The sequence below is a fragment of the Schistocerca nitens genome, chromosome 4 (assembly GCF_023898315.1).
Source record: "Schistocerca nitens isolate TAMUIC-IGC-003100 chromosome 4, iqSchNite1.1, whole genome shotgun sequence".
NCBI classification, from domain to species: domain Eukaryota; kingdom Metazoa; phylum Arthropoda; class Insecta; order Orthoptera; family Acrididae; genus Schistocerca; species Schistocerca nitens.
Window position 1 is genome coordinate 434,952,362 of NC_064617.1, and position 27,755 is coordinate 434,980,116.

Consider the following 27,755-nt stretch of genomic DNA (forward strand, 5'->3'; position numbering starts at 1 on the left):
ATCCATGTAGATGTAAAATAAAGCATTTTTGTTTTCAGGTGTGTCGTTTTCATAAAAACGAGCATTTCTCGTATTTTGGTCCATGCAGTATTTATCAACCATCACTTCTTTGTTAGTGGGATCTCGTTTCTTCCTTTTCCATTACCTGCATCATAATTTAAATATCACTAATATTTAAGGGTTTTTATTTTATTAACAATAATTTTTTCATTGCAGGTTGACACGGCAGGCTCAATGTGCCTGGCGTTTGATGTATCTTCATCCTGCCAGTGCGTTGCATTGGGGGATGCAGGTGGATCCATCCATTTATTGGTCTCTGGTCCTGTGAGTGCTACTTCTACTGCTCCAGTTTTCAACACCTTCTCCCGTGAGACTGAGTTTGCTGATCCTGTCGACCCTCTCCCACCAATCGGCTTTACAGATGATGCTCCACCATTGTCAACTGTTCCTTTACCATATACACAACCAGGCACAACTCTTCTCTCTAATTGGCCACCACAGTTCTTGCAAAAAGTGTACAGGTGAGGCATCCTTAAAAGTACAACTTAAATGTACACAAAATGATACTGTTGTTGCCTTACAATAGTGTGTCTAAAAATCATCTGTGTATAGCAAAGAGAATCCTGATACATTGAGCAAAAGGTTTATACAGATAGCAAAAGTGAGTAGGGAGTACACTGTAAATTACTATAAGTTAAATACATTATTTGCTCTGATAGTTAGCAAGTAATAGTTTCTTGCCTCTCATTTTGGGCATTGTGCATCATCATAATGAAGAATATGAATAAAAGTGATACATATAAAAAGAAAGTTAAGTGAAATGTTTGAAGGTGTAAGGATAGAAATAAGGCGGGTTGTGGGCCATAGCACTAAACAAAACACACAGCTCTGTATATTGGCATAACTAACAAATCGATGTCCACCAGGATGAGTGGCCACAGCCAAAGAGTGGCTAAGAGCAAGGGAGACCAACCTGTGACACATCATGCACCTGCACGTAACACACTTGGTTTCAGTGGCTGCTTCGAAACCCAGGCCACCTGGTCCTTGCCTCCACCACCAGCTGTTCTAAATTGCACATGTGGGAGTTACCCTTACAAAACATTCCAAACCTGCAAAATTATCATGGCCTCAACCCGGGGGGGAAACTACCTCCCCCCACAACCTCCACCCAACAGTTTCCACCCCCCCCCCCCCCCCTCTGTCCTATTACATCCTCGCAATTCATGCTCCCTCATCCTTATTGTGCACTGCTGTCTACCACCAGAGCTGCAAAGCAGCAGAAGATAATGCTGCTGCTTGCACAAAGCCAAGTAAAAAATGTATATAATGTCTTTCCTTAAAATAACAGAAGCCTCAGTAATAAAAAGAATGTACTTGTCATATCCATAGGATAACATAAGACTGATTCAGTGTCAATAGATTTATTGTGTGTGTCGGAATGTGACTGATACCACTGATATTATGAGATGGAAAGTTGCTACTCACCATATAGCGGAGATGCTGAGTCGCAGATAGGCACATCAGACTTTCACACCTAAAGCTTTTGGCCATTGGCCTTTGTCAACAATACACACACACGTGCGCACACATGCATGCACTCACGCAAACGCAACTCTCGCACAAGACTGCAGTCTCAGGCAACTGAAACCACACTGCGAGCAGCAACACCAATGCATTATGGGAGTGGCTACTGGGTGGGGATGAGGAGGAGGCTGGGGCATGGAGGGGGAGGGATAGTATGTTATGATGGGGATGGCAGACAGTGAAGTGCTGCAGGTTAGGCAGAGGGCAGGGGAGGGTATCCGCTAGATACTGTGTTTCAAAAACAAAGTATCAAAACAAGTGTTGAGTTCCTAGTACCTGGAAGTGTAGGAAACAAAAACCAAAACAGCATTATAAGAAGTAGTACAATGCCAGAAAAGGGAACTAAAACACAACATGTAGAAAATCATCCACAGAACCTGCCACTACACTTTCCTTCCAAAGAATAAAGGCGAAACATGTATGCCATGAAAATTGTTTCATTCCGTTGTAGTCAGATGGTCAACAAGTAAAAGTTAACAATATACTGTAAAATTATTGTACAGGTGTTTGAAAGCTGTTCCCTGATAACGGATTAGGAAATGCACAGGCTTGTAGTGCTGACTGTTTACAACCTACTACCAAGAAGTATCATTAGCTTCATAAAGTTGTTGAAGACAGTATAATAATGTTATGCAGAATTAAATGGAGAATCATTTTTTGTGTAATGTCTTTTCTCTCAGATAATATTGGGAGCACCTAGAGTTGATGTCTGGCATTATCTATCTCTATGAGGATAGAAGTGCAGCCATTGACAATTTGTTTTTAGACCAAACAGTATTTAATGATACAGATTTAAAACAAATCTTAATGATTGGTTTATCTACGCAGGAAGGCAAGACAAGTGGTCTTAGCCCACTGTTGCCCGCACCAAAACTGTCTGTGGTTTATCTCCCCGTAATTCTAGTAGAAGTAGTAGGAGGCATTCTACTAGTTCTTTATTAAACACAATTTCTTCGGGAATTAATGAGCCAAATATTCTGTGTCTTTGGGCCCCCAATGCTTTGCATTTGAAGATTAAATGTATTAAGTTTCATTCCCCTCAAGCCCTAGTCTGCACTTAGGGCCTTCTTTTATTTACCCATCATGTGTATGTGTTTATTATAGTTCTCATGGCAAGTCATCTGTCTTACCCTGAGTGTAATCTGTCTTTGTTTGATATCCTACTTACTGTCCCCTAGTCCATGTATTTAGTTTGGTTCTTACTATTGCCTTAGTGATGGATAGGACAGGTTCTGATCCAGCAAATGTTGTTGTTGCCCCTGTCCTTGCAGCATATCAGCTTGTTTATTGCCACTGATTCCCAAGTGACCAGAGACCTAAGACAGCTTCACCCAATTGTTTTCACTAGACTCACAAGGGCTTTGTGGCATTATGAAACGATCTTCGTTCTCATTGCAGAGGCTGAGAGATTTCCAAGCTGCTTCGCTGTCTGAAACTATCCGGACACCTGACTGAAAATTGCAAGATCCCCTCACTTCTAAAGTGATACTGTTATTACTCAGCGTAGCTGTGAATCCGTAGAGGGTGGTATATGTGACGTACAGTATAACTGGTCAGCATTTCCACCCGGAATTTGCGAGTGTAAGTTGGACCTTCCTTGATCCCCCTTGGTGGGTTGTGTCATCGGATTTCCTCCTACCTGTGTGCAGTGCAGCTCTTGTAAATGTCATCCCGTGCATATTCTTCATTGGTGCATTGGATGTGTCTGTTGATGGAAGCTAATTATCTGAATTTGCTGTCTATCAAATTTGGGGTATCTATTTACTCGAAATTAACATTCAGAATGCCGTAATATCACTTTTATTCCTATTAGATCAATAATGAAACACACGTGTCACAAACTACTCGTAACCGAGAGTATGGTTACCATCAAACAAGACAGGAAGAGCTCTTAACGCCGACTGCTGACTTTGGCGCGCAGTCTGTATCTGTTACTAGTTTCATAACAGTTCGTGGATTTCCGATAAAGTTCGTACTTACTAAGAAATGCATTTGTTAATGAACAGATGTGAATTTTAACGAGGCAAAATTATGATAAATAGTTTTAAACATCCAGAGGCTCCACCTAGTAGTCATGTTGTCATAAATGACTTTTATTATTAAATATAAACAAACAAAATTGGTGACTTTGGCGCCAAGATGGCGGTACTTCCCGTCATGTAAATTTCCCAGGCTGACGCTTGTTGCTATGGTCTAGCGCCGAGCCCCACCCCACTACGCGCGACATATGGTCGCTTCATCACCTAGCCAGCCAGCGTGGGAAATGCTTTCCAACTCGTGGCCGGGTATGGAATACAGCACTTCCTAACTATCGTGGATACATCAATAAGAGACAATAATTTATTAAAACTGGTAAAAATGTCTTCCTCACGTGAGAGGCACCTTACAAAATGACATAAAAGTTTGTGGTGCCCTCCATCGGTAATAGTGGAATTCAATATGGTGTTGGCCCACCCTTAGCCTTGATGACAGCTTCCACTCTTGCAGGCATACATTGTCGGGTGCTGGAAGGTTTCTTGGCGAATGATAGCCCATTCTTCATGGAGTGCTGCACTCAGGGGAGGTATCGATGTTGGTCAGTGAGGCCTGGCATGAAGTTGGCATTTCAAAACATCCCAAAGGTGTTCTACAGGATTCGGGTCAGGACTCTGTGCAGGCCAGTTCATTACTGGGATGTTATTGTCGTGTAACCATTCCGCCACAGGCTGTGCATTATGAACAAGTGCTCGATCATGTTGACGGATGCAATCGCCATCCCAGCATTGCTCTTCAACAGTGGGAAGCAAGAAGCTGCCTAAAACATTGATGTAGGTCTATACTGTGATAGTGCCACACAAAACAACAAGGAGTGCAAGCTCCCTCCATGAAAAACACTACCACACCATAACACCACCGCCTCCGAATTGTACTGTTGGCACTACAGATGACAGTCACCAGGCATTCACCATACCCACACCCTGCATTGGATTGCCACATTGTGTACCATGATTCATCACACCACACAACAGTTTTTCCATTGTCCAGTCGCCCAATGTTTACACTCCTTACACCAACCGAGGCATCATTTAGCCTTTCCTAGCATGATGTGTGGCTTATGAGCAGACACTCAACCATGATACCAAAGTTTTCTCACCTCCTGCCTAACTGTCACAGCACTTGGCAGCTGTCACAGCACTTGGCAGCTGTCACAGCACTTGGCAGCTGTCACAGCACTTGGCAGCTGTCACAGCACTTGGCAGCTGTCACAGCACTTGGCAGCTGTCACAGCACTTGGCAGCTGTCACAGCACTTGGCAGCTGTCACAGCACTTGGCAGCTGTCACAGCACTTGGCAGCTGTCACAGCACTTGGCAGCTGTCACAGCACTTGGCAGCTGTCACAGCACTTGGCAGCTGTCACAGCACTTGGCAGCTGTCACAGCACTTGGCAGCTGTCACAGCACTTGGCAGCTGTCACAGCACTTGGCAGCTGTCACAGCACTTGGCAGCTGTCACAGCACTTGGCAGCTGTCACAGCACTTGGCAGCTGTCACAGCACTTGGCAGCTGTCACAGCACTTGGCAGCTGTCACAGCACTTGGCAGCTGTCACAGCACTTGGCAGCTGTCACAGCACTTGGCAGCTGTCACAGCACTTGGCAGCTGTCACAGCACTTGGCAGCTGTCACAGCACTTGGCAGCTGTCACAGCACTTGGCAGCTGTCACAGCACTTGGCAGCTGTCACAGCACTTGGCAGCTGTCACAGCACTTGGCAGCTGTCACAGCACTTGGCAGCTGTCACAGCACTTGGCAGCTGTCACAGCACTTGGCAGCTGTCACAGCACTTGGCAGCTGTCACAGCACTTGGCAGCTGTCACAGCACTTGGCAGCTGTCACAGCACTTGGCAGCTGTCACAGCACTTGGCAGCTGTCACAGCACTTGGCAGCTGTCACAGCACTTGGCAGCTGTCACAGCACTTGGCAGCTGTCACAGCACTTGGCAGCTGTCACAGCACTTGGCAGCTGTCACAGCACTTGGCAGCTGTCACAGCACTTGGCAGCTGTCACAGCACTTGGCAGCTGTCACAGCACTTGGCAGCTGTCACAGCACTTGGCAGCTGTCACAGCACTTGGCAGCTGTCACAGCACTTGGCAGCTGTCACAGCACTTGGCAGCTGTCACAGCACTTGGCAGCTGTCACAGCACTTGGCAGCTGTCACAGCACTTGGCAGCTGTCACAGCACTTGGCAGCTGTCACAGCAGTTGCAGTGGATCTTGATGCAGTTTGGAACTCCTGTGTGATGGTCTGGATAGATATCTATTACACATTACGACCCTCTTCAACTGTCGGCAGCCTCTGTTAGTCAGTAGACGAGGTAGGCTGTATGCTTTTGTGCTGTACTTGTCCCTTTACAGTTCCACTTTACTCTCATATAGGGAACAGTGGACCTAGGGGTGATTAGGAGTGTGGAAATCTCGCACAAAGACGTATGACCCAAGTGACTCCCAGTCACCTGACCATCTGCTCTCTCACGATGTCAAATGGCTATGGAGGTCACTGATATGGAGTATCTGGCGGTAGGTGGCAGCACAATGCACCTAAGATGAAAAACATATGTTTTTGGGGGTGTCCAGATACTTTTGATCACATAGTGTACCATGAGCCTTGTAGCATCCACGCAGATTCACCTCCACGAATGGCCTGATAGCAGATATTTCTGCCTGGAATACTGTGGTCAGTTTCCCTAGAGAGAATGCTTTCCTTCTAGTCTAGGCATACCCCCAAATAGCTCAGCCTCAGCACTTCCAACTGTTTAGATCTGTTGGTAAACAAGACTCTCTCCAGTGTGGTATTGAGACTTGTTCTTTTACTGAACCCTAGGTCCAGTTATCTTGAAAGATTTATTAAAGCAGCTGGAAGCTGTTGAATAGTCAGCCAGTGCTTCTCCAGCCATTACTATATTTACCACATTTGCTATAATGGTGTTGAGGTCTGGACTTCCTGAAGGTTTCCAGTTTTTAATCTGTCTGCTGCCTCTCTTCTAACCGAGAGGCGTAATGTGGCATGTCGAACATGGTCTCAATCAGAGCAGTAGGTGTGCTGCTAATTCAGCCTGTTGTGGCTGAGCAGACCAGTCTCTGAACCTTATCATGATTTGATTTGATTTTTTATTGGTCCAGTTTTATCATATAGCACAAATTGTACAATTGATATTGGACAGGTCAAAGATAAGTTACAATAATACATAGTATTAGCAATTAAAATTAGGTACCTACTACAATTAATTTTGTTACTTATTCAGAAATTCTCTGACAGAATAGAAACATTGCTTTATTAGAAATGCCTTTAGTTTAGCTTTAAATATTGGATGAGTAGTATTTTTTATTTCCTCTGGTATCTTATTGTGTAGTATTACACCAATGTTAATTATGCTCCTCTGATAGGTGGTTGTTCTGTGATATTTTTGATGTATATTTGATTCCCTTCTGGTACTATAGTTGTGTACACTTTTGTTCTGTAGCAGTTTGCCTGTTTTCAGGAGGTAGTCCCTAGTGAACAAGGTAGTTTCATAAATGAATAAACTTGGAACATTTAGAACACCAAGCTCAGTAACATGGGATTTACAGGACTCCATCTTTTTAAGGCCACAAATTATTCTTAAAGCTCTTTTTTGCATTCTAAAAACCTTTACACTGTGAGTTGAGTATCCCCAGAAAATGATCCCATATCGGATTAATGAGTGGAACTGTGCATAGTATGCCTGCAGTACTGTTGTTTTGCTTGTTGTAGCCTTTAAAATTCTTAGGCTATAGCACACAGAATATAGTTTTCTACACAAGTTATTTATATGTGTGTCCCACTTTAAGTCTTGCTGAACCCAAAGACCCAAGAATTTTGTGACACTTACATTTTCTAGGGGATCATTTTTTAATTGGGCTTGAATAGACATCTGATTAGTTGCAGGAGTTAAATGAAAATCGACACATACGGTTTTTTCAGTATTTATAACGAGTTTGTTTTTTGTGAACCACTCAGTCTTTTCATAGAACTTTCTGCTGTGGACCACAAAGTTTCTGGACTGGATCCAGTGAGCAATATGCTGGTGTCATCGGCAAACAGGATAGTTTTTGTGGGACTCATATATTCAACTAAGTCATCCACATAAATCAAGAAGAGTAGTGGACCTAGGATTGAGCCCTGTGGTACACCATATTTTATTGGTAATTCCCTAGAAAGAAAGGAGTTGTTGGTTGTTTTATTCATTTTTTTGAATTCATACTGAAGTGATACTTTCTGCCTGCAGTTTTTTAGGTATGAACACAACCAGCTATGTGATACACCTCTTACTCCTCGTCTTGCTAATTTTTCGAGCAGAATGTTATGGTCCAGGACATCGAAGGCATTTGATAGATCTAGAAAAATACCTGCAGCTAACTTATGTTGATCAAGGGATTTTAAAATGCAGTCTAAGAATTCGAAAATTGCTGTCTGTGTAGATTTAGACTTTCTAAAACCATGTTGTTGTACCTAATAGGTGCATATTTATTTATGAAACTTAAAAGCCTGTCATAGAAGAGTTTTTCTAGAATTTTTGAGAAGGAACTTAACTGTGACACCGGCTGGTAATTTGATATTTTTTCAGAAGAACCTTTTTTTAGCAGTGGTGAAACTTTTGCTATTTTAAAAATATCTGGGAATACACCAGTTTTTAAAGAGATGATGAAAATTTTTGCCAAGGGGTTTGCTATGTGGTGAGCACATGCTTTTAATATGAAATCTGGTACTTCATCAAGACCACTTGACATTTTATTGCTTAATGATTTAATTTTACTTATAATTTCATTGGGGTTTGTTTCATACACATACATAGAAGCATTGAAGGTCACTGACTTGCTGGAGAAACTTGGGACTGGTCCTTGACAGTGTACTTGAATGAGGTCTTCAGCTAATGAGGTGAAGTATTCATTGAATTTTTCCACAACTGAATTTGGGTCTGTGACTTTTGAGCCTTCTAGTGTTAATGATACATTCTTTTTCTTTGGCACTGAACTACAAGTTTCTTTCTTTATAACTCTCCACGTGGATCTCATTTTGTTAGATGAGTTTCTTATCAAATTGTCATTCCACATACTTTTCGCCTCTTTGACTACCATAGATTCTTTTATAGGCTTTTGAATAATCTGCGAATTCTTGGGTTACTCTATATTTCTTACAAGAGTACTGCAGAAATCTGTTTCTCTCACTGGAAATTTTTATGCCTTTAGTTACCCATTGCTTATTATTGTTAGGTTTTACTGTTTTTACTACTTTTGGAAATGCTACATTAAAATAGTGAACAAAGATGCTCTGAAAACTCATGTACATGCTATCAACATTGTTCTGAGTGGCGATGCTTTCCCAGTTTTCCTTCACCAGTAAGAGATTAAAAATTCTAATGTTATCTTCAAAAAAGGTTCTTTTTTTTTAACTACTTTTCCGGAAGTGATACTACTTGTTGGCATTTCTATACACAGTAGCTGTGCCTCATGATCACTATAACCCATGCTCAGTACTCTGCTTGTGAATCTGTAAGTTGTTTCTGAGATGAATATTTGGTCAATAATGGAATTTGTGCATTCTGTTAATCTTGTTGGATGTATTGTGGGGATCATATTGAATGTGTTGGTCATATTTATCAAAGCATCTCTGCTGCTGCTGTCTTTTGAAAAATCAATATTGAAGTCCCCACAAAGCACTATCTTCATATTTAGTGTACTGATCTTGTTCAACAGAACCTCTAGTTTATTCATGAAGACTGACAGGTTTCCACTTGGTGCTCTGTATATGTTAATAACTATGAAATTAAGCTCTGGCAGCTTGGTAATCGAAAGCTCAGTCTTTTTCAATTGAGTCAATATAACTTTTACTGACATCACAGAACTTTATTTGTTCTTTCACAAAGATAGCAGAGCCACCATGTTTGGAAAACTCTCGGCTAAAATGATTTGCTAATCAATATCCTGAGATTGAGGTTAATTTTACTTTGTCATTTCGTAGCCAATGTTCAGTAATGCAAATTATATCTATGTTTAGTGCATACTGGAGTAGTGCTTCCAACATGGAAATTTTATTTGTGAGTGACTGAACGTTATGGTGTAGTATAGCAAAATCTGGGTACTTAGTAACTTTAGTTGAAACGGTTTCTGATTCTTTATCTAATGGCATTTCTAATACAGCACTTACCCTAAAAAATTTTCTGTATGTTTCTTGTGTGTGGCTTCTCTTCGCTGGTGGCAATCAGCAGGTGAGTTAACTTCTGGAGCTTGTATAAGTTTTGCTTCATCCACATCTGTCCTCTTTGGTTTAAACCATTTCGTAATTTTCGTTTGGCTGACGACTTGATTGATTGTTTTTTGCCTAATCGGTTTGAACCACTTGGTAATTCGCGTTTGGCCGATGGCACAGCTTGTAACTCGTATAAAACACTTCTTAATCTCCGTTTGTTTGTCACTTATACTTTTTTCTTCACTCTTCTTCGAAATGCGAGTACATATTTTTTCGGCTAGTAATTTCTTTCCTGGCGTATTTAAATGAAGTCCATGGACTGTATGGAACCTTCGCTCCAATCTGTTTATGTCTACAATATCGACATTCTTAAAGTTAGTGCATATTTCAGTGATACACTCGTTTGAAACATTAATTTCGCGGTTCACACACGACCAGGGTGGTAAATCATGACGATGCGGGATATTCACAATGAGTACATTTGTGTGGGTTAAATTATTTAGACATTTCTTCATTTCTGTAATCACCTTGTGTGTCTCGTTTCTATAGACGTCGTTTGATCCTCCTATTAACACGGCGAAATCGTCTTTATTCAAACTAGCTAAGTCAGTTGATGTTGTTAGGTCCGTTATTTCACTCAATGGAGCCCCTGGCTTTATGAAACCAGATGCCTTGAAACTACATGTTCTCATCAACACTGCGGAAATTTCACGGCCGTGACTATCACCTAACACACAGATTGTTTTGTGTTTCGCACTTTTTGTAACTGGAGGATTTAAGATTCTTCTTCTCACCTGACTAGTGTTGTTTTTTGGCCGCACGTGTTCTAAATGTTCTTCAGTTTGCAGTTTTGCTGGAGATAACTTTTTTAACGTAGTTTCCTTTGTTGCGTTGTAGTCTGTGGTAGTTTTTAGAAGTTTTAGGAGTTTTTAGAATATCTCCTGACGCAGTATTTTCATTGTTTGACCTACTTACAACGAGCAACGGTTTGCCTACTTTGTTTTCCAATTTTTCAACCCTTTCAGACGTGTTCACTGAATCCACGGCAGAAAGCACTTCAAAAGAGTTTTTTTGCACTAAATTTTCACTGTCTTTCACATCTTTTACCTTATGAGTACAACTTCCTTCAGTCATTCTCTTCCATTTTTCCGAGACCGAGTATTCTTTCTTCATTAGCGTCTCACGTTTTTCAGATTGTAGTTTACTTATTTCCACATTTTGAGTGTCTATTGTAAACTGTAGACCGGATATCCGTTCGTTCAGCTTCTGTATTTCAGTCTTAAAAGTTGCACACGTTTTCCTTTTACTACCGAAATTTACGTTTTTTCGTGGAGGCACATTATACACTTTCAACTTGGCCGCCATCTGTTGTACTTTATTCCACCATACTGTAGCCCCATAATTTATCATAGGTCTTATTACAGTGGTGTATATTCAGTACATACCCCTGTGGCATAGAGCCCAGTTTTTACCACCGGCCCTTTCTAGTGCATATACAAGCTTCTTTTGGCTTGGAACACTTTGTGTGTGTGTGTGTGTGTGTGTGTGTGTGTGGGAGAGAGAGAGAGAGAGAGAGAGAGAGAGAGAGAGAGAGAGAGAGAGAGAGAGAGAGAGAGCAGGGAGGGGGGGGGGGTTTCCTTGATACTTCAGTCCCTCTATTGGTAAAGTTTTATTGAATAACTTCAGATTAAAGTTTGTGTACTGGGTATGCTTCATTGCAAATGGCACTATAAGAATTTTCTTGGGACTGACCCTTAGATCAGGTCCTGTTTCCTGCATCAGTTGCGCACAATGTTCATAGTGCATTGTCTCGTCATTCTAATGCTACTAGCAAATTTGTATAGTGTTACTATGATTAAATCATATGTGTATCCTTGGCAAAAGTTACCTCTAGTATTTATCCTGGTAATTGACCACTAGGTTCAACAGTAGTGGAGCAGAACCCCCCTTCTTTTGGACACCCTATGGGGGTATTGATCACAATTTTCTCCTTTGTCATGGTGGCTTCTGTCTTTCTTTACTCAGCATGATCTTAATCCACTTACGTTTGGTGGTCTTATTGCCATGCTGTTCTGCAGCTCAAACCATGAATTTGAAGAGCATATTGTTAAAAGCTCCTTCAGTGTCCAGGGAGTTGCAGAGAGCAATTTCCAGATAGTGTAGTGCTTTTTCCACCTTCCCAATTAGCTGAAGTGCTGTTTAACATATTTTCCTGGTTGGAATGCATGGTGGTTTACATGCAGAGGAACCTTAGTTAACCTCCCTTCCCTAATGTGCTCATCAACCAGTTTTTCTTATGTCTTTAGGAGAAAGGCAACAAAAGAAAAATTCGGAGTAGGTATTAAAATCCATGGAAAAGAAATAAAAACGTTGAGGTTTGCCGGTGACATTTTAATTCTGTCAGACAGCAAAGGACTTGGAAGCGCAGTTGAACGGAATGGACAGTGTCTTGAAACGAGGATATAAGATGAACATCAACAAAAGCAAAACGAGGATAATGGAATGTAGTCGAATTAAGTCGGGTGATGCTGAGGGAATTAGATTAGGAAATGAGACACTTAAAGTAGTAAAGGAGTTTTGCTATTTAGGGAGTAAAATAACTGATGATGGTCGAAGTAGAGAGGATATAAAATGTAGACTGGCAATGGCAAGGAAATCGTTTCTGAAGAAGAGAAATTTGTTAACATCGAGTATAGATTTAAGTGTCAGGAAGTCATTTCTGAAAGTATTTGTATGGAGTGTAGCCATGTATGGAAGTGGAAAATGTACGATAACTAGTTTGGACAAGAAGAGAATAGAAGCTTTCGAAAAGTGGTGCTAAAGAAGAATGCTGAAGATTAGATGGGTAGATCATGTAACTAATTGGGAGGTATTGAATAGGATTGGGGAGAAGAGAAGTTTGTGGCACAACTTGACTAGAAGAAGGGATCGGTTGCTAGGACGTGTTCTGAGGCATCAAGGGATCACCAGTTCAGTATTGGAGGGCAGCGTGGAGGGTAAAAATCGTAGAGGTAGACAAAGAGATGAATACACCAAGCAGATTCAGAAGTATGTAGGTTGCAGTAGGTACTGGGAGATGAAGCAGCTTGCACAGGATAGAGTAGCATGGAGAGCTGCATCAAACCAGTCTCAGGACTGAAGACGACAACAACAACAGGAGAAAGGAGGACAGACAGACCAATCTCATCCTTATGCTCGATATGATAAATTCTCTGGCTTCGGGATGGAAACAACCTCTACTTTCCTCCAAGCATTAGAAATGACTCCTGCTGCTAGGTTTCAACTCTGATGTTTGGGTATTTGAGGTCTCAAGCAACACCCCACCGCCCCCCCCCCCCTGTTCCCCTTGTTCTCCATTTTTGTCCCCATGAGAATTTGAGATTTATTAGCCTAACACCATGGAGTCCCAGTAGTCCCACGTGTGCAAGGCTAATTACTGAGGTGTGTCACCTGCTATCTGAGACCCCATTCATGACACACCTTCTCATGTGCCACCCTCTTGACATGGGTCACTTCACACTGTGGATTTGGTACCTGGTGAATTAAGGAAGTGCTAGTGAAATGGATGTGACAGTGATGGCAGTGTTGCAGGACACTGTCCAGTTCATCCACTGTGGTCTGTCCTTCATGGGAACCCCTGCCGGTAGCTGCACAACAGCTGGTGTAGCCTTCAGTTTCACATGAACAGGTTAGTTTCTCTGTCCACACAGTCAGCACTTCAACAAAGTGGTGTCCCGCAGAGAAGACATTAACAGTAAAATATACTGATCCCTTAAAAAGTGCAGAACATACAGGAAAACAAATATCACAGTCAAAAATAATGATTGTTATTGTGCGTGAATAGAAACTGGGAGGAATAGGGAATGAGATATATAAAGCAGACAATGCAGATAGAAAATTTATTGGTAAAGCGTTTTAAGTCTTGTTATCCATGAAACAAACAAGGATAAAATTGAACAGAAGCAAGGATAATGGGTTGACAACTCATGAGATTAAAATATCTTGAGCCGGGAAGAGAGTTCTGCCAAATTCAGAGAACAAGGTGTGTTAAGATTTAAAACTGTAGTACCACCAGCATTGTAAAACTTGCATATTATGCTCAGTAAATGACTCCCTTCAAGAAAAAGGCAAAAACAGTTTGGAATGTTATCAAACATGAAACAAAAATTGTGATCCAAATGAAACTGAACCCGCTTTGGCATAAATGCTGACACATTCAAATCATTGGCCATCATATCTAATAGTTACTATCACTACATGGCAGCAGACATTGTACTAAATAATAAAGCAACATTTACAAATGCTTCGGGTTTTCTTGTGTAGGAACTATGTGCACCACCAACCATTTCAGAACGACGATATCTAAGAAAATAATAAAATTCTTCTCTTACTAATCATGATGATTTTGTTTTTAGCTCTGTGATATGTTCTAGTGACAACTGTGTAAGACAACTTCAGAGTAGTCTTGGTAAAGAAAACTGCCTCCCCATTGGAATTTTTAAAGGACTCTCCACAGAGAAAGCAATGCAAGGACCCATAATGTAAGTCCTGCAGAGCTTAACAAGAAACATTATGTGATTGGTATATTTTGCCACTTTGCAAAAGTCTTTCTATGTGAATCACATAATTCTACTTGGAAAACTGAAGTGTTACAGCATTAATGGCATCCTTCTTGCATTGATGGAGACTTAAGTCTATCACAGAAAGCAATGCTATGATGCTATGTTACACAATTTTGAGATTATCTTCATTCCTGTGACATAGTTCCAGCAATGATGACTGCTTTCCCCGTTGTTGTTCATAATGTACAAAAAAAATCTTTCAGTGTCTTGAAAGGGTGTTTTGAGAACAATGTTTGCTGGTAGCACATGTATAGCAATAAAGGATCCAAACTCAGCACGAGGAGGCACGACACAACTCAGATGATAGGTAGCTGGACGGGTCTACAAATGTTTCAAAGATAAGTCTTAATCTTGAGAAGATTCGTATTATGCAATGGATAGAAAGTTCAGATTAAATCAGCATAAAGACAAAATGATAAAGCGGCTAAGTTTGACATGTTTTGCACTTACAAGACTTTCTTTGTATTGGCATGAACACAAGTGTTGTCCTGCTTTGCGTATTTTCCGTAAAGTAGACAACCACACATCTTGCAGTGATCTTTCTAAGGATCTTGGAATAATATTCAATTCTCAATACTTTTAGTCTTTAGTAATTTCTGTTGTTGACAGTAATAATCATTTTGTTGAACTGCAATTGCACTCCCAATAAGACACAAGCATAATTCACATGCAGACTTTGCCTGTTTAAGATTCACAGTTTAATCATGTACTCTAGTGGAAAGATACTCAAGAAGTTCCCATTAAATATAAAGCAAGAAAGTGGGAATCCCAAACGGTCCAAAAGAGACTTAAAAACATTCATTACCCACTCTTTTTTACAAAAATGTGAATACCAAGTTAAACTGAAAGGAAAGAAGCAGTGTTCAGTGTAAAGATTCAAGACAAGTTTTACTGTACAGTAAACAAGATTCATTTATTTCAGGTGGTAGATAACTATTCTCTCAGGGATTTATTCATGTTGAGGTAGTAAATACTTGGCTGCAAATGTGAGGTAAACAGCACTTATTTGATACAAACTGAGTGCCAGACAGTCCCTGGTACATATTTATTCCAATCTTCTATTAATCAATCTCCTCCTCGCCATCCTTTGTCCATCTCCTCACCACCATTCTGTGTTCACCTTCTCTTCCATCCTGCTCTCTGTCTACCTCCTCCTGTCCCCTTCTCTTATCATATTATCACCACCACCCTGATGGGAGACAGTTTGTTCTTACACTATGCTGCCTGCAGTATTTATTTCAAAATATTTAGTAGTATGTTTATGAAGTTTTAAGTTTTGTTAAAATTAGGGCAGGGGTGCAGGAGTCTTATCTGTGGCCTTGCCTGGATACTCACTTGTCATACATTTTACAAATATTTATACACATAGTTGTCCTGCACTTTAGTTTTCACCCAGCTCAATGTTTATGATGCCATATCTCTTAAACTGCATGCAATAAAATGATATAATTGTATGGATACATTCAGTAAAGTACTATATAAGCCTACTTTTACATTCCCATAATTAATGTTTTCCCCATCGTTTACTACATTTTTTATCAGTCCCATCAAATTTCCTATGGCCACAGTATTGATTTGCACCGATTTTGCGTCAACATATTTATAATTTTCCTGCGACTTATGCATTACGAAAAAATGTTTGTGGAGAAAAAATGACGTTGGCCATCCATTAGTGTTTACAAATTTTTTATGGTTAAGCTTCTTGACACCACGGCACTCTTACTCAGTGGATTTGAACCAGTAAATATGTAAAAGTTGGAACAATTCATGCCGTATCTCCCACTGTTGCCAAGCTCTACTTGGCATGGTGGCGGAGGGGAGTAACTAGGTTTGTTCAAATGAATATATCTTGACCAATCACAACCATTTCTAAACTGTCTCTACTGCACAAATGCAGTTTTGTGATGGTTGTGATCATCGTGAAACCTTGGTTGAACCATATTTAGCGTATTTTGGCTTTATGTCCACTTGGAGTGCTAGCTGACACAATCATTCACTTTGCAATGCTCAAATGCTTTTAGTTTAAACACAGTGCCAGTTACGTATTTTATTCATGCTGAGCAAAATCTGTTTCAAGAATTTATTCTCGTTGTCAAGTGCAGAATTTATGTATGTACAAGGTGTACAACTTAGCTTCAGCTGTTTTCCGATAGGTGGCAACAACGGTAAGAAGCGGTCAAAAGAAACAGCTCGCAGACGTTAGGCAGTTAGCTTGGACCTCGGTCAATATAATCTCATTCAAACATTAGTCGATTAGTGTCTTCTGCATCATAAAGTTGTTCTTGCTTGAAAATGTCAGTTTACGAGCCATTTCTCATCATTTGCGGAAGGTGTTACTGTTTTGTTTAAATATAGAGAAAACAGCAGCTGAGTCTCATCAAATGCTCTGAAGTACATATGGTAAGGACGCTCTTAGTGAAAGAGTGTATCGTGAGTGGTTTCGTCGCTTCAAGAACAGGGATTTTAATGTCGTAGACCGGCATAATGGTGGAAAAGAGTGTTTTCAAAGATGCAGAAATGGAGACATCGCTGAGTGAAGACTCGCGTCAAACTCGAAGAATTGGCACAATTAGTGGTAGTGACACAGCAAGCCATTTCAAAACTTCTCAAAGCTATGAGCATGATTCAGAAAGAAGGAACTTGGGTCCCCTGTGAGCTGAAACCAAGAGATGTTGAACGGCATTTGTTTGTTTGTGAACAGTTGCTTCAGATGCAAAAACAGAAAGGATTTCTGCATTGCATTGTGACCAGGTATGAAAAATGGGTTCATTATGATAACCCTAAATGCAAAAAATCGTGGGGATATCCCAGCCATGCTTCAAAGTAGACAGCCAAACCGAATATTCACGGCCCCAGGATCATACTCTGCATTTGGTGGGACCAGCTCAGCATTGTGTACTAGGAGGTGCTCGTTATTGAACGCAATTAATGCATTTGAGCAGAGCATTAAAAGACAAATGGCCACAATACAACAAGACAATGCTCGACCCCATGTTGCAAAAGAGGTCAAATCGTACTTGGAAATGTTAAAATGGAAAGTTGTATCCTAACCGCCATATTCTCCAGACATTGCTCCCTCTATCACCTGTTCAGATCAATGGTGCATGGCCTGGCTGACCAACACTTCCGATCTCATGAAGAAGTCACAAATTGGATTGATTCGTGGGTCGCTTCAAAAGATGATCAATTTTTTCGACGTGGGATTCATACACTGCCCAAAAGATGGGAGAAAGTAGTGGCCAGCGATGGAAAATACTTTAAACGATATGTGTGTAACCAATTTGTTTTATTAAAGCCTCAAATGTTGGGGAAAAAAACGGAGGAAGCAAAGTTGTACACTTTATATTTTTTGTATTGTTACACAAACAATGTGAGTAATAGCTCGTGTGTGTGTGTGGGGGGGGGGGGGGGGGGTTGCTACATAACTGATGGGGCACAGTACCTGATAACCCTAAAAGATGGCTACAGTGCAAGAGACACAGAATAACACATATTCAAACACCACACAAAATATGGACATATTTGCACTTGACAATGAGAGAAATTTCTCAAAATGCATCATGCTAAGCATGAAAAAAATACGTAACTAGTGCAGTATTTCATTATTTAAATAATGAATGACAGCTGTAAGCTTTCTAAAACATAATTGACATGTGAAATTGAGTCAAATGTTTCTACTTCCCAGACAGTTATCAGTTCCTGTTAAATCAGCAGTTTTTATTAGATAATAACCCTTCATTATATAGTAAACAGATCCCTGTCAAGTTTTTTGATGCCTGTTATGTACATATATCGTACATAAAGTGCAAGGGGGTATCCTATACATAACTTTTACAGCAAAAACATTGTTTCCGAAATTTTTCATTTTTCTGCATTTTAAACCATTTTTTGAAGTCCCTTGAAAAGTGTAAAAGCAGAGTTTCACTGTATGTGTAAAATGTTGCAAATACAGTTAGCAATAAAGTAGTAGTAAATTTAAATGTCGTGTCTGATGTTCCAATTTTACTGCATGAACTGTGAAAATGTAGTAAGCAATGAACTTTTCCCTTTAATCTTTTTGTGGGGGTTATCAGTGAGAAAAGTTTAAAAAAGGGTTTAAATTTCCTAAAGTTTGACAGTGAGGGCACTTAGTGACTTGCAACAAATACTGGCTGAATAAAGTCTGGGAATTAACATGTTGTGAGCTACATTTTCCCCCCACCTTCCCCACCCCTATGGAACATTGGTGCTGCTTAACTGCACAGCAATTCTTTCCGGGTGCAAGTGATACGTGTACAAAGTTTAGTCGAAATCCATCCACTGACTTAGGACGAGATGTGAAAAACACACACACACACACACACACACACACACACACACACACACACACACACACATTTTTATAACACATTTTAAGATAGAAAAAAAAGACCCACCACAAAGGAATTAGTGAAATGGAATGGAAATATAATTTTTTTAAATGGATAATTTTTTCACAAGAGAGCTTCAAATATTGAGCAAGTCAGTAACGCTTTGGTCCTCCTCTTGTCCTTATGCAAGCAGTTATTCGGCTTGGAATAGATAGCTAAAGTTGTTGGATGGCCTAATGAGGGATATTGTGCCACATTCTGTCCAGTTGATGCATTAGATTGTCAAAATCCCAAGCTGGTTATGGGGTCCTGCCCATAATGCTCCACGTGTCCTCTATTGGGGAGAGATCCTGTGACCTTGTTGCTTAAGGTAGGGTTTGCCAAGCAGGAAGACAAGCAGTAGAAACTCTCCTTGTGCAGGCAGACATTGTCTTGCTGTAGCCAAGGGTGACTTACCATGAAGGGCAACAGAACAGGGCAAAGTGAATAGTCAATGTATTGCTGTGCTAATAGGCTGCTGTGGATTACAACCAAATAGTTCCTGCTATGGAAAGAAGTGGCACCCCACACCATCACGCTTGGTTATCGGGGAGGTAGAACAGAGGAAAGATGAGACCTCAGAGAACAGGTCTTGAGTTCAGGGTGAGTGAAGTTAAGTTTTCAGAGCAGGGATGGAGATGGGGGTGGGGCAGAGGTTAGCAGAGTTTGAGAACAGGAGGGTTACAGTATGAAAGAAAATGTTGTAAAGACAATGCCCTTATAAGTACTTAACAAAAGCCAATGTTACATGGAATGTACCATATGGCATGGGCTGTGAAGCAGCCATGGAAATAATCATATTGTGTTCAGCAATATGTTTAGCTGCTGGATGGTCTGCTGTGCTCTGGACCATAGTTTGGCAGTGGCCATAATTGTGTTTGGACAGCTGGTAGGTGGCTTTGCATGCATAAAATGATGAGCAAAAATTCCATCAGAGTTGGTATATGACTTAACTGCTTTCACTTGTGGCCCCTCCTCAAATAAGTTAAACCTGTGATGGGATCAGAGAACGATGTGCGGGTATGTATCAGACAGGTCTGGCATTTGGGTATTCCATTGTGGTAGAATGTGTGTGGCAAAAATTTAATGGTTGTGGTATCAGAATGAACTAGAGTATTGTATAGATTGTTGTATGAGAAGTGGGAAGGAGTGTGTGTAGGTCGTTAATCATTTCTGTGCACAATGATTAATTGGAGCCTTGATGCAGGATGTGTTTCAGTTGTTGCAGTCTGGGATGATATTGGTTTCTTTCTTTCTGCTGATAGGTGACAGGAGTATGCATGTCATTTTACAGGAAAGTAACTTGGAGAGAATATTAAGAAGCAAAAAGTAAGTAAACATGAAGAAGGGGATATGATAATGTAAGAAGCACGTGATAGCACTGAAAGACCTAAATCAAAACCAGACACCTGAAGTAGACAACTTTCCTTTAGAATTACTGAGAGCTGTGACAGAACGTACAAGACAAAACTTTTCAGGTGCTAACAGGTGGAAATATCCTCTGACTTCCAGAAGGAAGGAAATACTCGCTGGTGTGAGAATTACGAAACCATCAGTTCAGCAAGTCATTATTGATAAAAGGCGATATAAATTAATTAGAGAAGACTGAAAAAAAACTGTTAGAAGCCCAACTATTGACATCAGTTTCGGACCTGGAGAAATGATTGAACACGCTAAGCAATACTGACCCTCCAACATATCGTAGAAGATAGGTTGTAGAAAGATCAGTCCACAACTATAGAATTTGTTGATTTGTAGGAAACATTTAACAGTGTTGACTGGAATAAATTCTTTGAAATTTTGGAGGTAACGTAGGTAAAGTACTGAAAGCAAAAGTTACCTAAAACTTTTACAGAAGCCAGACTGATTTTAAAAACAGTTGTAAGACACTAATAGGAAGCATACTTGAGAAGACATGGTACAAAATGGAGACTAGCAGTAGCTTCTTGAAGATAAATTTGTTAACTTGTAATATAAACTTAAATACCAAGAAGTCGTTTTTCTGTGGGTATTTATCTGGAATGTAGTCCCGTATGGAAGTGAAATGTGAGAAGGAAGAGTATAGAGACTTATGATGCATTGTTCTACAGAGCAGTGCCTAAGGTTTTATCAGTAGATTGGATAATTGTTAAGGTAGAATTTGCAGAAGGGAAGGGAAGGGGGAAGGAAGCACTTTAACTAATTATGGTTGAAATACAATGCTGAAGAGAGAGGCAATTTTGAAATTGTAAGTTACAATGTACCACTAGTAAATGACAGTAGGGAGACTGGTGTAAGTTAGTCAGCTTTATAATGCTGGATAGAAGTGAACTTAAAGAGAGTGAAGCAACTCAACTAGATATTAATATCAAATTAAAAAGCTGCTGCCTTATAATGTGCTTTGCTTATTACAGCAGCAAATTAAAAGGTTATACATAAAAAATTATGACAGAAACTTTTATGAACGGAATCCACAATTCACTGTTATATCCAAAGCGTAGAAAACCAACGGCAAGAATTAGCTCAAACCCCATCTACTGAATTTTCTCAAAACAATAATTTGTAGGTTTCAACAGTCATTTGTCAAATATTCTTCCAACACTGCCATCATTTTAAGACAGCCACAGCATTTTAAATGACTGTTCAAACAATGTTATTTGAAAGTCAGGTGTAGTCAGCTAACTAGCCGTGTGGTTAATACAAGTGGTTTGACTAAATTATTAGCTCACATGTTGTTCAATATTTCAATATTTTTCACTCGACCAATGAGCCAAACAGTGGATAATGTGACTGTTTGTAGATAGGCATACCTTATGCATTTGTTTTTCAAAATAGTGCACACACACACACACACACACACACACACACACACACACACAACCACCACCACCACCACCACCACCATCTCTGGCAGCTGGAGCCAGAATTGTTACATTCCATTTTGGATTTTCCGTTGTTTGTCTTTGTTAGAGTACATACATTTAATGTGTTTGTGTGACTCTTGAGCTGACTGCAACGTAATTTAAAAAGAGTTACACCAGACACATTTCGTTTTTATTTATAAAGCATCATCTGTATTTAACCTAAAAGAATCAAAAAATAAATGTACAAACTTATGTATCCAATTTACAGACTGCAACAGAAGATGATTTAGAAATAAAAGCGAAATATGTCTGGTGTAATTCTTTTTAATTACATAGCAGACAGCTCAAGACAGATAACCTATAACAACAGAACTTAACTTTGACTTGCTAACAGCATAAGATAAGTTTTATGCATTCCTTTCAAATTAGAACTCCACTCACATGGGAAAGTTTGTGTTCTCTGTTTTCATATTTTTACTAGACACAAGCAATGAGAAATGCTCATTAACACTTCTTTTATGACTGCTTGTTCTTTCCCCTTCTGTTCCACTTGCAAATAGAGTGAGGGGAAAACGACTGTCTGTATGCCTGTGTAAGAGTCCTAATTTCTCGTATCTCATTTTCACGGTCCTTACACGCAACATATGTTTGCAACAATAGAATCATTTGGCAGTCGGCTTCAAAATCTGGTTCTCTAAATTTTCTCAATAGTGTTTCTTGAAAAGAATATAGTCTTCCATCCAGGGATTCCCATTTGTGTTGCTGAAGCATCTCCCTAAAACTTACATGTTGCACAAATCTGTTGTTGTTGTTTTTGTTGTTGTTGTTGTTGTTGTGGTGGTCTTCAGTCCTGAGACTGGTTTGATGCAGCTCTCCATGCTACTCTATCCTGTGCAAGCTTCTTCATCTCCCAGTACCTACTGCAACCTACATCCTTCTGAATCTGCTTAGTGTATTCATCTCTTGGTCTCCCCCTACGATTTTTACCCTCCACGATGCCCTCCAATACTAAATTGGTGATCCCTCGATGCATCAGAACATGTCTTACCAAACGATCCCTTCTTCTGGTCAAGTTGTGCCACAAACTTCTCTTCTCCCCAATCCTATTCAGTACCTCCTCATTAGTTATGTGATCTACCCATCTAATCTTCAGCATTCTTCTGTAGCACCACATTTCGAAAGCTTCTATTCTCTTCTTGTCCAAACTATTTACCGTCCATGTTTCACTTCCATACATGGCTACACTCCATACAAATACTTTCAGAAATGACTTCCTGACACTTAAATCTATACTCGATGTTAACAAATTTCTCTTCTTCAGAAACGCTTTCCTTGTCATTGCCAGTCTACATTTTATATCCTCTCTACTTCGACCATCATCGGTTATTTTGCTCCCCAAACAGCAAAACTCCTTTACTACTTTAAGTGTCTCATTTCCTAATCTAATTCCCTCAGCATCACCCGACTTAATTCGACTACATTCCATTATCCTCGTTTTGCTTTTGTTGATGTTCATCTTATATCCTCCCTTCAAGACACCATCCATTCCATTCAACTGCTCTTCCAAGTCCTTTGCTGTCTCTGACAGAATTACAATGTCATCGGCGAACCTCAAAGTTTTTATTTCTTCTCCATGGATTTTAATACCTACTCCAAATTTTTCTTTTGTTTCCTTTACTTCTTGCTCAATATACAGATTGAATAACATCAGAGAGCGGCTACAACCCTGTCTTACTCCCTTCCCAACCGCTGCTTCCCTTTCATTTCCCTCGACTCTTATAACTGCCATCTGGTTTCTGTACAAATTGTAAATAGCCTTTCGCTCCCTGTTTTTCCCTTTTTAAATTTTCTAACCTACCTGCCCGATTAAGGGATCTGACATTCCTCGCTCCGATCTGTAGAATGCCAGTTTTCTTTCTCCTGATAACGACATCCTCTTGAGTAGTCCCCGCCCGGAGTTCCGAATGGGGGACTATTTTACCTCCGGAATATTTTACCCAAGAGGACGCCATCATCATTTAATCATACACAAATCTAGCAGTCTGCCTCTGAACTGCCTCGGTGTCTTCCTTCAGTCCGACCTCATATGGATCCCAGACACTCGAGCAGTACTCAAGAATAGGGTACACCAGCATCCTGTATGTGGTCTCCTTTACGGTTGAACCACTCTTTCCTAAAATTCTCCCAATAAGCTGAAGCCGACATGCTCATGTCACCTCGTATTACTCTGCAACATTATGCCCATATATTTAAACGATTTGACTGTGTCTATCAGGACACTAGTAATAGTTTATCTGACTATTACAGGTTTGATCTTCCTATTCATCTGCATTAACTTAAATTTTTCCACATTTAGGGCTAGCTGCCATTAATCACACCAGCTGGAAATTTTGTCTAAGTCATCTTGTATCTTCCTATTACAGTTACTCAACTTAAGACACCTTACCGTACACCATGGCATAATCATCAAACAACTGCAGATTGCTGCCCACCCTGTCTGTCAAATCATTCATGTATATACATAACAGCAGCATCCTACCACAAGTAAACTCTTTGATTTCAAGACCCTTTGTCGCACATAATTAAGTGTTGGAAAGTAATTGAATTCATTAAGAGATCATGCCACCATAACAGTAAAGAAGTCCTGCTACAGTATTTTCACAGTTTCTCCAGGTGGGCAACATAACCTAAAATTTCTCTTATCTGTCAATTTACTTGTTCCCGATTTTCAAGTATGGGCATTCCTTGCAGATAATGCGCACACATCAAATAATTTCTGAGTATGCTGTTAAGTTTGGAAGTATTGGCTTGTTTTGAAAGTACTGTCTGCAGCCTGGTTTAAGTTCACATAATTAAGACATCCGTTTAAGTTTTATCCTTTGTGCGTTTGCGTGCATGCGCTGTTTAGTTTTTAGAAGACGGTCATGAGGAAACTCACCATAAGTAATTATCACAGAACAGACAGCATAAAATGATACAATGGCTTCCATGTTAATTATACACTGTACTTCAGGAAACATAATTGTCCTATCATTTTAGGAGTCTCAAACTTGAAATTCAGAGATTTTCATATAGCATATATTTCTTCCCTCCTTCACAACTATGGTTTTGTTAAATTACAGCGTTCCTTGTTGCCTGTGCACAGTTCTAAGCAGTGGTGGGTGTGGCACGTCCAGATACTTTTTATAGGTCAAGAGACGCAGCAATAAAGTGTTCACAGTTCTCTATACACTGTTATCTATAGCAATTATCATATCAGTTAACAGCACTGACACAGCAAAAATTGGTTTATTTACATAAACTAATTCTGTTTTCAAGTATTAAAGTTTGTTCACTCATAAATGTCATCACCTGTAGGTGACTCTCAGGGTTCCTGTTTTTGATTATTGTTTGGTTGTGATTTTTGAAAATGAACATTACAAAAGGGATGCACTGCTGTTTATTATGTAGCTGACAGTGACTAGATTCAGTTGCAAATAGCATGTGATAGTGATTTTTTAATGACCACTCCCGACCATGAAAAGTTACAGCAGTACTGAGATACATGGAAATGTATTAAATGCAGTGAAGTAATTTTCCCACTATAATTAGTCCTCTAATGTGTGTTCATGGTTCATGTCTTGTATTTGTGAGCATTTTTTTGTGTGCTAACTTTGTCTTGTAGCTCAAGAGGCTCGAAAAGTTTTAGCCTGAGGGCCACTCTGGCTCTTCCACAAACTTCAAAGGGCCAAGACCTAGCCATAGTCTGTTTTCTTGAGGCTTGATGCCCTAGTACTGCTCGCAACTCCTTTATACGATTCAGAAGTTTTTGCGACACCATTGCTGCCAATCTCTATGGGCTGACACTGAGTGGCACTGCAGTAGTCATAATCTAGTGAACTGCTTGTGGTTTGACCTTGAGCAGTGATCTTAATTTCATTTCATATCCATTGCTACAAATAAATACTGCTAGTGAAAGTTGTTACAACATGCTTTCACAAAACCTTGTTACTTCTGTGTGTCATTAACATCACAGCAAGTGGTCACAGCGTAGCACAAACTCTTATTATATTGGCACTGCAGAATATCTTCCCACCACAGAATTTCTCACCACGCATTAGCGGTAGTCGTTCTATCTTTGTTCCCTGCAGTCATTGCTGGTACTGTTAAAGAATAGTTGAACAGAATGTAGTTCATCATACAGTAGTGTTGAATTTTGTGTAAATTTTCGTTTCAGGACTAGATGGTGATACAGAGATAATCTTTAGTTCAGGAGAACGGGGGTGGACTCCACTCAACAATTTCTGTTAGCGCTTAGGGGCAAGTGCCAGGTAATTTCATTGCCGTGGTTGTAGTTGATGCGCATGCTGTGCTTTATGTATTGTTCAGATGACTTCTGTCGATACTAAATGTATAGAAGTGACTTCTCCAGATAGTAGAGAAGTTACTTGCATTAATACAGCACCATCTTGTGGATGGTTCATAGGAACACGTTTTGCAGCAGCAACTGTGTAGTATCACTATCAGACGATGTTCCTGTTGTCCAGCACTCTATCACACAATGTCTGGCCTTCCAACATGATAGCATCCCTTTCAGAAAGTTGGTCCGACAAGTTCGACAACTCCCATGCAATATGCCTGTCAGTGTACATTGGAGCTATGTCATCTGGTGGGTTCTTCTGTGTCAGCTTTGTCATTGATATTTGTATCACAGCATGGGATTACTTGCAATTTCAGTAACCTCACAACCAAACACCATCTTTCACAAGTAAATGTCACTACCGTATGACATGTGCATGCTCTTTCATGCATGCAGCTTCTCACATGTCCTTGCAATGCGCATCAGATTTATTGCCTGTTTGTCCATGTAGGGCTGAACGTATTTCCAGTGAATGAAAGTGCTCGTTGTCTTGTACTCAATTTTCTGTTGGGATGCACGTGGTTCAGCAAACATTTTAACTGTAGTCCTCGTCCTACGGAACTCCATCTCTTGTTTAGGATGTTCATACCACATTTATCACAAACTTTATCACCACACACATTGTGAGCAGGCATCTCCTTTGCGTGCCCTAGTCTGCAAGTTGTGAGCAAGTGCGCCAAATGACCCACCACACATGTTGTTAATGGTTACAGGCAGTGAAAAATAAAAAATTAGTACATATCCTTATTGTTTGGGAAAGTCTAGCCCAAAATCATGTGCCACATGACCTCTTTCTTATTTAAACTTCATGAGCTGAATCCAAGATGGCGCATTTAAGAATGGCCACCAAGATGACTGTTAGCAACGTAAGTTGCGGCGCCATCACTGTTACCATTATCATACTTCTAATCTTTCTTTAGGTAAGCCGTTTCCAGTATAAAAGGTTGGATATGGGCTTTGGCCTACCTGTGTGTTGCGAGCAGACCCCCACATTACATGTCCTCATCAGATGGTTGCAAGTGATAGTGGAAAAACCGTATTTCGCTCTTACTGTTTCCTTTACGTGCTTGTTCACTTGTCAAAGTCTATTGCAAGTTCTTGTCGTCAGATCTCATAGCTTCCCTCTTTAGAGTGGCTCTCTTTGGCTTTGGATGAGTCAACTGTTATTTCATATGCTGTGTTGGTGTTAAATTTTATTCAAGGGATAAAAAAATTATGAAGTGTATGAAGAGTTTCTTGATCTTCCTGGCATTTGCGACATGCACACCAGAGAAGAAATTTTTAAAGAGGGTAGAAAATGCTGTTCCTTCTCTGGAAAAATTTTAGGTGTATCGTGTGTGTGTGTGTGTGTGTGTGTGTGTGTGTGTGTGTGTGTGTGTGTGTGTGTCAGTCAGTCAGTCAGTCAGTCAAATCTGCAAATCTTTGATATTTTAATGTACTTTAAAGTGTTGTCAGTGTGATTTGTATGAAGGTGTAGGATGACTTTGATAAAACAGGATGTGTATGTGGACAAGAAAAAAATTCTCACATTTTTGTCTGTTAAAAATATACTTTTTCTGTGGGTGAAAGTACATTTTTTCCCATTTTAAGTGACAGTATACTTTCCCTCGGAGTTGTAAAACTTACCAATCCTTTGAATGGTAAAGGTTTTATACAAAGAAGTAGAACTTTCTA

The 27,755-nt window shown here is 40.1% G+C and overlaps 1 protein-coding gene across 1 annotated transcript in view; it reads left to right on the plus strand.

Moving 5' to 3' along the window:
- The window catches only part of LOC126253286 (PAN2-PAN3 deadenylation complex catalytic subunit PAN2), a 318,390-nt gene that overhangs the window by 35,919 nt on the left and 254,716 nt on the right, over positions 1-27,755 (plus strand). The window contains exon 7 of the mRNA XM_049954511.1: positions 217-521. Within this exon, the coding sequence (XP_049810468.1) occupies positions 217-521 (305 nt within the window). The remainder of the gene's footprint in view (positions 1-216; positions 522-27,755) is intronic.